The sequence below is a fragment of the Muscardinus avellanarius genome (assembly GCF_963383645.1).
Source record: "Muscardinus avellanarius genome assembly, chromosome: 10".
Taxonomy (NCBI): Eukaryota; Metazoa; Chordata; class Mammalia; order Rodentia; family Gliridae; genus Muscardinus; species Muscardinus avellanarius.
In genome coordinates this window covers 111,661,178-111,674,931 of record NC_137796.1, presented here as the reverse complement: position 1 = coordinate 111,674,931, position 13,754 = coordinate 111,661,178, and the positions used below count along the sequence as shown (strand labels likewise).

The window sequence follows — 13,754 nt, the reverse complement described above, 5'->3', positions numbered from 1 at the left end:
TATTATCCCAGTAATTGGGAAGCTGAGACAGGAAAGTAGTATGTTGGAGGCCAGCCTCAGCAAATTAAAAAGACCCTCAGCCACTTAGTTAAATCCTGTTTCAAAATAAAAAATAAAAAAGGGCTAAGAGAAAGCCAAGCATGGTGGCGCACGCTTGTATTCCCAATATTTGAGAGGCTGAGACAGGAGGATGGCGGTTCGCAGACAGCCTCAGCTATTTAGTGAGGCCCTCTGCAACCCAGTGAGACCCTGTTTCTAAATAAAGAATAGAAAATAGGGCAGGGGGTGTAGCTCAGAGGTAGAATGCCCCTGAGTTCCATTCCCAGTACCAAAAAGGGGGGAGCTGAGGGTATGGCTCAAAGGTAGAATGCCTCCTCTGGTTCAACTTTTTTTTTTTTTTTGGTGGTACTGGGGGTGGAACCCAGGGGCTTTTCTACCTCCAGGCTATACTCCCAGACCTATTTTATACTTTATTTGGAAACAGGGTCTCACCAAGTTGCTGAGAGCCTCACTAAGTAGCTGAGGCTGGCTTTGAACCTGTGCGATCCTCCTGTCTCAGCCCCCCAAGTGCTGAGATTACAAGCATGCGCCCCCATGCCCAGCTTGGTTTCAACTTTTGTAGTACAAAAATTTTTTTAAAAAAGCTGAGCATGTCGGGTGTGGTGGCGCACGTTTGTAATCCCAGCATTTGGGAGGCTGAGACAGGAGGATTGTGGTTCGCAGACAGCCTCAGCTACTTAGTGAGGCCCTCTAAAACTCAGTGAGACCCTGTTTCAAAATAAAGAATAAGAAATTGGGCAGGGGGTGTAGCTCGGAGGTCATATGCCTCTGGGTTCCATCCCCAGACCTGCAAAAAAAAAAAAAAAAGAAAAGCTGAGCATGATGGCACATTTTTTGTAATCCCAGTACTTAAGAGGCTGAGACTGGAGGATCACAGGTTCATGGGGAGCCTCAACAACTTAGTGAGACCCTGTTTCAAAAGATAAGTAAGTAAATAAATAAATAGGGCTGGGAATATAGCTCAGAGGTAGAACACTCCAGGGATTCGGTCCCTTGTGCCACTAAAAGAGGAGGAGGAGGAGGAAGAGGAGGAGGAGGGGAAAAAAAGAACTAAAATGAGATGAGACAACTTGAGATGGATCCACTCACCTTAGAGGATATTTGAGCATCAGAAAGAGAAATAGGAGCTGGGGTAGCTCAGTAGTGCAGAGCTTGCCTAGTGTGGGCAAGGCTGGGTTCAGTCCTAGCACCACATCTAAGTAAAGTAATGATTGCAGTAGATTCAGACATGAAACATTAATATGTTAAAATTCATTATTACAGTTACACAAAATACCACATTGGTCATCTCTAGAGGTAGCTAGGGCACCTCCCCATCACTGTCCTGCAGCACCACAGAGAAGACGGCAGTAAGGAGTGCTCCCGGCCCCTGACTAAGGCCTCTGGATCCTGTCTCTTCCCTTCTGTTCGGAAGTGGCCTTGGAAGCATGGCCATCAGAAGAGCCGAGTGCTCCCTCCACAGTCACCCATTGCTCCTATTCACTTCTCTTCCTTCCATGAAGAACTTTAGCTCCACTCACTATTTCTGTGGCCCTTCTTAGGGGCCACCTCCAATACGCCTTCCCTGTACTCCACAGTAGTGCCCTATCTCTCCACAGTCGTTCCCTAAATCTGGGTCTTAACCAGTAATTAGATGGCCAGAATCTCTGGCCCAAACATCTCATTCTTGAATTTTCTTCTTTCCTCTTTGCTCCATTCCTCTAGTACTGCCCCTCAGTACTTCTTTAATCCTCCCCATCAAGACCTTTATTTTGGTGGTACTGGGGATTGAACCCAGGGGCATTCTACCTCTGAGCTGTACCCACAGCCCTATTTTATTCTTTTATTTTGAAACAGGCTCTCAATAAGTTGCAGAGGATCTAAATTCCAGTGATTGACCAAGAACTTGTGATCCACCTGTCTCAGCCTCCCAAGTACTAGGATTACAAGTGTGAGCTACCATGCCGGCTCCATATACACTTTTAATCCATTGGAACCACCACACTGTCACCATCCATTATTCCCATCATATGAGTCTCTTTTCTCCTCCTCCTCCCCCCTCCCCCCCCTCTTCTTCTTCTTCTTCTTCCTCTTCCTCTTCCTCTTCCTCCTACTCCTTTCCCTCCTCTTCTCCTTATTTTTGGTACTGGGAATTAAACTCGGGCATTCTACCTCTGAGCTATACCCTCAGCCCTATTTTAATTTGATTGATTGATTGATTGATTGCAGGACCAAGGATTGAACCCAAGGGCATTCTACCTCTTGAGCTGCACCCCCATCCCTATTTTTATTTTGAAACAGGATCTCACTAAATTGCAAAGGGCCTCACTAAGTAGCTGAGAACTTATCGGGAACCTGCAAACCTCCTGTCTTGGCTTCCCAAGAACTGGGATCACAATGTGCACCACCACACCCAGCTTTTATTCTTTCTTTCTTTTACTGGGGGTTGAATCCAGGGATGTTCTACCACTGAGCTAATATCCACAGCCCTTTTTATTTCTTTTATTTCAAGTCAGGGTCTGGCTAAGTTACCCAGGCTGGCCTTGAATTTACAAGCCTCCTGCCTCAGTCTCCTGAGTGTGTAGGAATACAGACAGTAACACTGCACCCTGCACTCATTACATTTTCGATCCTTATTCTCTTAACGTCCTAGAAACAAAACATCTGCGTTTGAGTTCAGCTGCTGGACTGCAGTCAGATTGTCCTTCCTCCAAATCTGGAGCCACTATGTTTAGAGTCTAGAAAACCTAGCTTCATGACATTGAGCAAATTCACTTCATGTGGCTAAGCTTTAGTTTCCTTCTCTGCAAGATTAAGAGGTTATGACGATTCAATGAGCTTCTGTATGTAAAGCGCTTCGCAGAGGGTCCAGTAGGGTTGATGGATGACGTACAATCTACCATTCATCTTTGAAGAAGAGGATTTTTGTTGTAGGAGACTTTAATACAGTTTTAGAGGGAGGAAGTTTTAGACTAGTTACATTTCTTGCGCTTTATGTAAGAATCCCTTCAATGTTGCAGATGTTCTGTCTTTTGCTAGCAAAAATCTAACTATGAAAAGTTTCTATCAAAATTTCTGAAGAGGTTGCTTCCTGTTTGAGTGCTGAGACAGACACACATTCTTTTTCTTTATCATGGCAGGGGAAAGAGGCTGTGCAATAGTTCTTTGTGTGTTACTGATAAAATTCTTTATTTCTTCCCTCTGAATTTGCAGCCCATGTTGGAACTGCCTTAGGAGGGATCATCTTCTTCTTCACCTACCTCCCCTACCTGTACCTCACTTTGAGCTACCACCAGAGGAGCTATTACCAAAAGATCGCTGCCTGTCTCTTCTCAAATGTTGCCATGGCCATGGGAGTTCGATTTATTTCTATATTTGAGGCAAAAGGTGAACCTTCTCTTTCCTAAGATACCTCTGAACAACACCCGCACAGCTGAGGCTGGCCACGAACATGAGATTCTCCTCTCTCAGCCTCCATGTATTGCAATCACAGGCGTGTGTCACCATTCCTAGCTTATTTTGAGACAGAGTCTCACTGAGTTGCCCAATATGGCCTGGAATTTGTGAGCCTTGTGCCGCAGTCTCCTGAGTCATCAGGATTACAGGAGTGTGCCACCATGCTTTATTCAGTGTGTGTGTGTGTGTGTGTGTGTGTGTGTGTGTGTGGTCTCAAACCTTCAATCCTCCTGTCTCAGCCTCCCCAGTACTGATATTACAGGCATATGCTACCATACCCAGTTTGTTCAGTGTTTTTATCATACAACTTTGGGTAGGGACTGTGTGGGACACTAAAGAAATATACAATATGGTTTACTTATTAGGTGGCTTATAATATAGGTGGAGAAAAATTAAGGCATATTAAAGAATTAGAAAATTAGAGTCAAGGAAGGTGGCTCTATTCCCAGCCTTTGGTTTTTGTTTTGAAACAGAGCCTCGAAAGTCTCCCATCTCATTATGTTTCTGAGGCTGTCCTTGAACCCATGATCCTCCTGTCTCAGCCTCCCAAATACTGGGATTACAGTTGTGTGCCACCAGACCCAGAAGTATTACTAATTTCTAAGCCAGGTGTGGTGGCACACGCTTGTAATCCCAGTACTTGGGAGGCTGAGACAAAAGGATCATAGGTTCATAGCCAGCCTCAGCTACTTAGGTCCTCTGCAATTTAGTAAGACCTTGTTTCAAAATAAATAATAAATAGCTCAGAGGTACAGTGGCCCTGGATTCAATCCCAAATACTGCCCCAAAACAAAAAACAAAAACAAACAAACAAAAAAAACCACAGCCTGGCGTGGTGGAGCACTCTTGTAATCCCTGCACTTGAGAGGTGGGGACAGGAGGATCACGCAGGTTCAAAGCCAGCCTCGCTGGCTTAAGAGACCCTGTTTCCAAATAAAAATATAAAAAAATAGGTGTCTGGGAGTGTAGCCCAGAAGTAAAAGGGTTTCCAGGAACCCCAGTACCACCAAGAAAAAAAAAAAAACACACCTCTAGTTTCTACCTCCTCCGTCCTGTTGAGCAGGCAGCAGGTATGCAGCATCTTGGATTCTTTAATGAAAAGCGTCATGCCGGGCGTGGTGGCGCACGCTTGTAATCCCCACGCTTGGGAGGCTGAGACAGGAGGATCACACAGGTTCGAAGCCAGCCTCAGCTACTTAGTGAGGCTCTCAGCAACTTAGTGAGACCCTGTTTCCAAATAAAATATAAAATGGGTCTGGGTGTATAGCCCGGAGGTAGAAAACCTCTGGGTTCCACCTCCAGTACCACCAATAAATAAATAAATAAATAAATAAATAAATAAATAAATAAAATGAAAAGCGTCATCAACTTGTATCAGACTAGACACTGGGATTACCCAGGAAAGACACATTCCCTCCTCAGTGCTTATCTTGATTCGTGGAGTACGTCTCCAGTATCTACTGCATAATAGATCCTGGACAGATGTTGGAGATAATGAGAAGGAAAAGAGTTTTTGGTGCTGTGTTTCTGTCATACCAAACCTCAATATGGTGTATGATAACAATGTGCTGATAAAGTATATTTTAAAAAGACTTTGTAGCCAGGCATGGTGAGTCACACCTGTAATCCCAGTACTTGGAGGCTGAAACAGAAGGATCGAAAGTCTGAGACCAGCCTTAGCAACTCAGACTCTATTTCAGCATAAAAAAGAGCTGAGTGTAGCTGGGGATGATGGCGCACGCTTGTAATCCCAGCACTTAGGCTGAGACAGGAGGACTGCAGGTTCGAGGACAGCCTGAGAAAATAATGAGACTCGCATTGTCCTACTAAGATCCTATTTCAAACTAATAATAAAATAGAGCTGGGGGTGTAGCCTGGAGGTAGAATGCCCCTGGGTTCAATTTCCGGTACCCCAAAAAAAGTCCTTGGCTTCAGAGACTGCACATACCGAGGATAGCAGTAAGTGAGCAGATTTACCATACAGTACAGATCCTTCTATACATTAGCACAGGATTAACCCAGACCCACATGGGTTTGTCATCTGACCCAGACAAAGGCAGTGGGTACACATGCGTCTTGGGTGAGGAGCTATCTGCTCTGATCTTTGAGGTAAGAATTAGACAAGCAGAGAAGGTGGGGAGGAGTGGAAAGGCTTTTCAGATAGCATATGCAGAAGTCTTGGATGGCCAAATTTTTTACATCTTAGTGTTGGTGAAAGGACTACTTCTTTTTGGCAATAATAAAAATGTTTTATCTAGCTAGGCATGGTAGCACATGTTTATAATCCCAGTACTTGGGAGGCTGAGACAGAAGGATTGAGGCTCATGGACAGCCTCAGCTACTTAGTAAGGCCCTCTGCAACTTAGTGAAACCCTGTTTCAAAATAAATAATGAAAAAAAAATAGGGCTTGGGGTGTAGCTTGGAGATAGAATGACCCTGGTTCCATCCCCAGTACCACAAAACAAACAAAACAACTTCATCTAGCCCGGCCTACACCTGTAATCCTAGGTATTTGGGAGGCTAAGACAGGAGGATTGCAAGCTCAAGGCTAACCTGGGTAACTTACTGAAACCCTATCTCAAAATAAAAAATAAAAAGGACAGGGAGACCGTCGTGGTGGTGCAGGCCTATAATTCCAGTACTTGGGAGGCTGAGACAGGCAGGTTTAAAGCCAAACTCAGCAACTTATTAAGGGTCTCAGCAACCTAGTGAGACCTTATTTCCAAATAAGAAATAAAATAGAGGTGAGTATGTGGCTTGGAGGTAGAATGTCCTTGGGTTTAATCCCAAGTAAACACATACACTCACACACACACACACACACACACACTCCTTTATATCATGGGAGCAACTCCTCTAGCTCTCCATTCCTATACCACATGCCAGTCCTGACATGCCCCAGATAGAGTCTTCTCCCTGGCCTGGTCCCTGGCTGCTTGACTCGAATGGCCTCTGCTTTGACATAGTGACTGTCCTCCTTCTCTTGTGACAGGCCAGGGCATCCAGTGGAAGAACATGGGCAGCATCAGCGGGGAGTTTAGCTTCACCCAGGTGATGCTGATGTTGCTGCTGGACTCATTCTTGTACTGTGTGATGGCCTGGTATGTGGAGTCCATCTTCCCAGGGAAGTTTGGAACACCCAAGCCTTGGTACTTCTTTGCCATGGTGAGTTTGTGTGTGTGGTACCGGGGATGGAACCCAGGGGCCTTCTACCTCTGGGCTACATATTCCCAGACCTATTTTTAATATATTATATGGAAACAGGTTTCACTAAGTTGCTGAGAGCCTCACTAAGTAGCTAAGGCTGGCTTTGAACCTGTGCGAACCTCCTTCTCAGCCTCTCAAGTACTGGGATCACAAGCGTGCACCACCACACCCTGCTTGCCATGGTGAGTTCTAATGTGTTGTAGATAGATGTCAGGCTTTCTATTGTCGTCAGTGTTTCTCAGTGAAGTTCTGATTAAAGTCTCAAACTCTAGCTGGGTATGGTGGCATATGGTTATAATCCCAGTAATTGGGAGGCTGAGTCAGGAGGATGGCAGGCCAGTCTCAGCAATTTTTGAGGCTCTCCACAACTTAGTGAGACCCTGTTTCAAAATAATAAAAGAGGGGTGGGTACAGATAAGAGGCAGAGTCCCCTGGGTTCAATATCCAGTGCCACAAACACACAAAATAACTCAAACCTTAAGAAATCTCTACGCTTTCTTCATCCCAAACCTGTCAGCTCATAGTTGCCAATAGTGTATAATTAACAGTTGAGTCTCTGTTTCTTTGACCCTTGCCTTAATGCTAACACAGTGGGCTGGGTTTGGGGTGTCAGTCTCATGGAAAGTCACCTGGCATGCCTGTGAATGCCTTATGTGGGCCTGTTGGATATCACCTCATTCTTCCACCAGACTTAACCCTCACAGGCCCTTTTTCCATTGAGCTGCACTGGTAGTGTGGCATAAAGCTCTTTGAGACCTCTGTGACTCCTAGGGCACTGGCAGAGGCCACAGCTTTCATTGAAAACCCTGTGAAGTTCTTAAATTCTTAAATTCACTTTTATCCCATGGTAACTACTTTCCTTTTTTCTTTTTTCTTTCTTTTTTTTTTGTGGTACTGGGGATGGAACCCAGGGGCATTCTACCTCCAACTTACACCTCCAGCCCTATTTTCCATTTTTTATTTTGAAACAAGGTCTCACTGAATTGCAAGTGGCTTTACTAAGTAGCTGAGGTTGGTCTCAAGCCTGATCCTCCTGTCTCAGCCTCCCCAAATGCTGGGATTACAAGTGTGTGTGCCATCACACCTGGCTTTTTTTTTTTTTTAATAAAGTTGGGCTTCCATTGGGTATAGTGGCGCATGCTTGTAATTCCAGTACTTTGGAGGCTGAGACAGGATGATCACGGTTCACAGACAGCCTCAGCCACTTAGGCCCTCTGCAACTTAGACCCTGTTTCAAAATAAAGAATAAAATATAGGGTTGAGGGTATAGCTCAGAGGTAGAATGCCTCTGGGTTCAATTTCCAGCACCACAAAAAAAGAAAGAAAGAAAGAAAGAAAGAAAGAAAGAAAGAAAGAAAGAAAGAAAGAAAGAAAGAAAGGAAGGAAGGAAGGAAGGAAGGAAGAGAGGTAGTTGAGTTTCTCATGTTTGACTCAGTCCTTCGGCAGTGGCCTCTGGTGGCTCACCAAGGACCTGCTGATCTTGGCCACTTGGGTGGGACCTCTTCTTGGAGTATGACTACTGGCCATGTTGGCTTTCCAAATACATCAGAAACCTAGACATAAGCCGGGCATGGTGTGCATGCTTGCAATCCCAGCATTTGGGAGGCTGATACAGGATGATCGCGGTTCAAGGACAGCCTCAGCTACTTAGTGGCCCTTTGCAATTCAGTAAGATCCTGTTTCAAAATAAAGAATAAAAAATAGGGCTGGGGGTGTATCTCAGAGGTAGAATGCCCCTGGGTTCCATTCCCAGTACTACGGGGGGTGGGGGGACCTGGAGATGAGTTATTCTTCCTAGCTTCCTCCTAGGGATTATGGGTTGACTGGTAGTGTGTCCATGAATTAGTTGAATAACTTTTCTAGGCACCATTAAATATTTTATTCACGAGTAAATTGCAGGATAGGGAGGGAAGATCTAATTTACCAAATATTTCTCTTCCAGAGAAAAAGTTAGTCCCCTTTTGACTTCCTCTGCAGCCCTCCTACTGGCACGGGAAACCCACTCAAGTTAAATGGTCAATGATGCAAAAGAAATATGCCAAGAAAACTTTGAAAAATGAGTTCTTACAGGAAGAGCCGACTGATCTGATAAGAGGAATTGAAATCCAGCATTTGTACAAGGTATTGACTCACATATTTCCCTCCAGAGACCTAAAAACAGCCCATAAAAGCTTCTGTTTAATTCTAACAGCGCTTTCGAGGTACACTTTGTGACCAAGAATTTAAACCCCTTCTGTAATGCTACCCTCAGAGTTAGAGAGATAGCTTGCAGTGTGTCATGGAGTTAAATGGATGGATGGAGGGTCTGGTGACCTGTTTTTCAGAAGCAGTATCTTCTCATCTTCTGGTAACCAAACATCCCCTGGTGGAGATGTGGTAGAATTCAGCCCTCTGATGGCTGACCCAGCCATCAAACCAAACTGTCAAGGAGATTCCGCTCTTAGTTTCTACATGCAGAAGAGGTAACTCTTCTTGAATAGGTGTCTGCCAGTATTGCTAAACAGCACCCCATAACAGAATGTGAGCTCTGCCCTGCAGTGTCCTCTGTAGCAGGACTGTTTAGTTCGAAATGTCTGTTCTTCAACTATGAGGAGGTGGAGGGTATACTCTTACATATAGATTACTCATATAATTAAAAATTAGTATTTATTTATTTATAGTACTGGGGATTGAAAACAGGGGTGCTTTTTTTAACCTCTGAGCTACACCCCCAGCCCTATTTTTATTTTTTACTTTGAAACAAGGTCTCATTAAGTTGTGGAGGATCTTGCTAAATTGCTGAGGCTGGCCGCAACCCTACAATCCTCCCATGTGGTACTGGGGATTGAACCCAGGGACATTCTACCTCCAAGCTAGACCCTCAGTCTATTTTTTATTCTTATTTTTGAAATGGTCCTACTAAATTGCAGAGAACCCCTCACTAAGTAGCTGAAGCTGTCCACATACCCTCAATCTGCCTATCTCAGCCTCCCAAATACTGGAATTACAAGTGTGTGCCACCACACCCGGCTTGGCGGATGTTTGAGGGAAGCTGATGTGGGTGTGTGGTTTGTCAAGGCCCCTTCAGATATGCCTCCAGCATGTGCATGTTGTACTGTCAGTCATATCTTGACCTTCCTACAGGTATTTACCAGGGGAAGGACTGAACACATAGCAGTCAAAGATCTGAACATGAATCTGTACAGGGGGCAGATCACTGTTCTTCTGGGACACAACGGAGCAGGAAAAACCACCACCTGCTCTATGCTCACAGGTACCTGGGTGGGGTTAGCCTTCCCAAGGAAGCACTGAATAAATCATTGGGCAGCTCTAACTTTTGAGGTCCATCTCCCTTGTTAGATTTCACTGATATTTTGATATTAAGCATTATTTGTTGTTTGATTTCCCATGTATGTAGTGCCTAATTGTTCAATTTGCTCTGTACCAGAGAAAGGAAGTCCTTACCTCTGTCAATCTGCAGAACTTAATTTCTTTACCATGAGAAGCCATGAACAGTGCATAGCTCTTTCTTTCTTTCTTTCTTTCTTTCTTTCTTTCTTTCTTTCTTTCTTCCTTTCCTTCTTTCTTTCTTTCTTTTTTTCTTTTCTTTGCGGTACTGGGGATGGAACCCAGGGATATTCTGCCTCTGAGCTATATCCCCAGACCTATTTTTTAACCAAGGTTTCACTAAGTTGCAAAGGGCCTCACTAAGTAGCTGGGGCTGTCCGAAAACCACAATCTTCCTGTCTCAGCAGTTTCTTTCCAGATGGAACCTGCCACAGAGAGAAACCACTAAATCACTAATCTCTCAACAAAAAAATCTGTGTGTGTGTGTGTGTGTGTGTGTGTGTGTGTATGTGTGTGTGTGTGCGCGTGCGTGTGTGTGAGATACCGGAAGTACCAAACCTGAAATCTTTCTAGGTATAGTGGGTGTGCATGGCCATAATTCCAGCACTTGGAAACTGGAACAGGAGCATCACAGGTTTAAGGCCAGCCTTCAACAAACTTAGCAAAGATTCTGAGCAGCCTCGAAAGACCCTATTTCAAAAGAAAAATTAAAAAGGGCTGGAGATATAGCTTGGAGGTAGAATGCCCTGGTGCGCGCGCGCTCGCGCTCTCTCTCTCTCTCTCTCTCTCTCTCTCTCTCTCTCTCTCTCTCTCTCTCTCTCTCTCACACACACACACACACACGCACACACACACACACACACACACCAAAAGAAAAAACAAAACTGCAGCTCTCCTGTCTCAGCCTCCCAAGTACTGAGATTACAGAGTGTATCACCATGCCCGACTAATTTTTTTTTTTAAACTGAGTCTTACTAAGTTACTGAGAGTCCCACTAAGTTGCTGAATCTGGCCTCGAACCCAAAATTCTCCTTTCTCAGCCTCTCAAGTACTGGGAATATGCCGAGCCCCCTCCTTTCCTCCTTTCCTCCCCTCCCTTCCTCCCTCTCTCCATTCCTTCCTCCCTCCCTTCCTTCCTTCTTTCCTTGGACTGGGGCATTGAACCCAGGGACATTCTATCCCCAAGCTTCATCCCCAACCTCTATATCATTTACTACTACTACTACTATTACTACTACTACTACTATTACTGGTTCTGGGGATTGAATCCAGGAGCATTCTACCTTTGAGCTACACCCCCAGCGCTTTTTTTTTTTTTTTTTTTTTTTTGGTGGTGGTACTGGGGATGGAACGCTTCACACTTCTACCTCTGGGCTACACTCCCAGACCTATTTTTATATTTTTTTAATTTGGAAACAGGGTCTCTTAAGCCAGCTCGGCTGGCTTCGATCCTCCTGTCTCCGCCTCCCAAGTGCGGGGATTACAAGCGTGCGCCACCACGCCCAGCTTAATTTTTTTTTCCTAATCAGAGTCTTGCAAGTATCTGAGAGCCTCAATAAGTTGCTGAGGCTGGCTTTGATCCTGTGATCCTCCTGTCTCGGGCTCCCTTTGCTTGCCTTTTTTTGTGTGTGTGGTAGTTCTGGGGATGGAACCCAGGGGCATTCTACCTCCAACCTACAGCTTAGTTCCAGCCCTATTTTTTGTTCTTTATTTGGAAACAGGATCTCATTGAGTTGCAAGGGGCCTCACTAAATAGCTGAGGCTGTCCGCGAACCGTGATCTTTCTGTTTCCGCCTCCTGAATGCTGGGATTATAAGTGTGTGCCACCATGTCCAGCTTCCCTTTGCTTTCTTTACTGCACCTTTCTCTCTTTTCAACCTTGTTGCAGTAAGAAATAACTGCCTTTTTGGCCTAACGTAATAAGGACAGAGCTAGTATGCAGGTGGGCAGGCTGCAAAACTTTATACTGGCTGTGTTCGCATTTTGTCACTGTGACCAGAACACTTGACAAAAGCAACCTCAAGGGGAAAGCCTTGCTGGAGCCACAGCTCAGCAGCTTCAGTGAGTGGCCAGCTGGCTGCGTTGCATCAAGACGCCTGGTGCAAGGGGGTGAGAGTGAAGCTGCTCAGCTCAGAGAGGCCAGGCAGGGCCGGGGGAAGGGCTCAGGACACCAGTCTTCTTGTAACCTTGCCCACCTGCCTACATGTTCCTCCACCTCCTCATAGCCCTTCAGCTACTGATGGATGGATCTACTGAATGATCCGTCACTTCCCCAAAGCCCCCTGGATGTCACTGATTGGCTGGTGGTGGCAAAGAAGTAGAATAAGGGCAGTGTGCGAGTGAATGAGCAAACAAAGCGGGGCAAATGATTAGGCCTCTGCACTGCTGTGGGCTCTGGCTGCGGGAGATTGAGGGCATTTCTTCCTCTCGGTTCCAGGTCTTATTTCTCCTTCAAGTGGACAGGCATATATCAATGGATATGAGATTTCAAAAGACATGGTTCACATCAGGAAGAGTTTGGGCTGGTGCCCCCAACATGATATCTTATTTGATAACTTCACAGTAGCAGAGCACCTTTCTTTTTATGCTCAGGTGAGTTGGATAGCTGGGATATGTTTTCTTTTGTATCCATTCTCGAGAATGGCAAGACACACAGCCACTCTCTGATTCATCTGGAGAAACTCCTTAAGAGAAAATTTAGGTTTCTCAGCTCTCAACACCTGACACCAAATGTGTGTTTGGTTCCCATACTAATCAATTCTCCAGTTTTCCAAACACCAGCTCGGGTCCTACGGTACAGTTCTGGAGTTATGTCCACCCTCACTTTATGTATTTATGGATTTATGCAGTACTAGGGACGGAACCCAGGAGCGTTCTACCTCCGAGCTACACCCCCAGCCCTATTTTTTATTCTTTATTTGGAAACAGGGTCTCACTGAGTTGCAAAGGGCCTCACTAAGTAGCTGAGGCTTTCCCTGAACCATGATCCTCCTGTCTCAGCCTCCCTGAATGCTGGGATTACAAGCATGCGCCATGCCCAGCTCCACCCTCACTTTAGATGTCCATTGCAAGCCCAGATTGTCACCTATACTTCAGAAACCCTTAGATAGCCGGCTGTTGTGGCACACACTTGTAATCCCAGTACTTGGGAAGCTGAGACAAGAGGATTGCAGGTTTTTTGGCCAGCCTCAGCTTCTTAAAGGTAAGGTCCTCTGAAACTTAGTGAGACCCTGTTTCAAAATAAAAGATAAAAATTAGGGCTGGGTGTATAGCTCAGAGGTAGAATGCCCCTAGATTCAATCCCCAGTACAACAACAACACCCTTAGATGTGAGGGCTTTGGGGTGCATTGGGAGGAGTAGTAAGGCAGGATGACCAGAAGATGGGGCCTCACTCCATAGTGGTCTAGTGGGGATGTAAGCCAGTGGTAGAGCACTTGTCAGGTAGGGGCAAGGACCCCTTCTCAGGCTTAATAATTTGCAATAATGGCTCATGCAACTCAGGAGACCATTTACCTATGTTGATCAGCTTATTATACATGAAATTATAAGGATGCAGATGAATACTAAAAAAAAAGAAGTGCATAAGCTGGGCATGGTGGTGCATGCTTGTAATCCCAGCGTTTGGGAGGTTGAGGCAGTAAGATTATGGTATGTGGCCAGCCTCAGCTACTTAGTGAGGCCTTTTGCAACTCAGTGAGACCCTGTTTAAAAATTAAGAATAAA

At 45.2% G+C, this 13,754-nt stretch overlaps 1 protein-coding gene across 1 annotated transcript in view; it reads left to right on the top strand.

Moving 5' to 3' along the window:
• Positions 1-13,754, top strand: part of LOC308268894 (ATP-binding cassette sub-family A member 17-like) — a gene marked incomplete at both ends in the record, with an annotated part of 93,799 nt that overhangs the window by 27,346 nt on the left and 52,699 nt on the right. Inside the window, 5 exons of the mRNA XM_080703997.1 lie at positions 3,253-3,426; positions 6,489-6,661; positions 8,681-8,824; positions 9,827-9,956; positions 12,468-12,622. Of these exons, the coding sequence (XP_080560123.1) occupies positions 3,253-3,426; positions 6,489-6,661; positions 8,681-8,824; positions 9,827-9,956; positions 12,468-12,622 (776 nt within the window). The remainder of the gene's footprint in view (positions 1-3,252; positions 3,427-6,488; positions 6,662-8,680; positions 8,825-9,826; positions 9,957-12,467; positions 12,623-13,754) is intronic.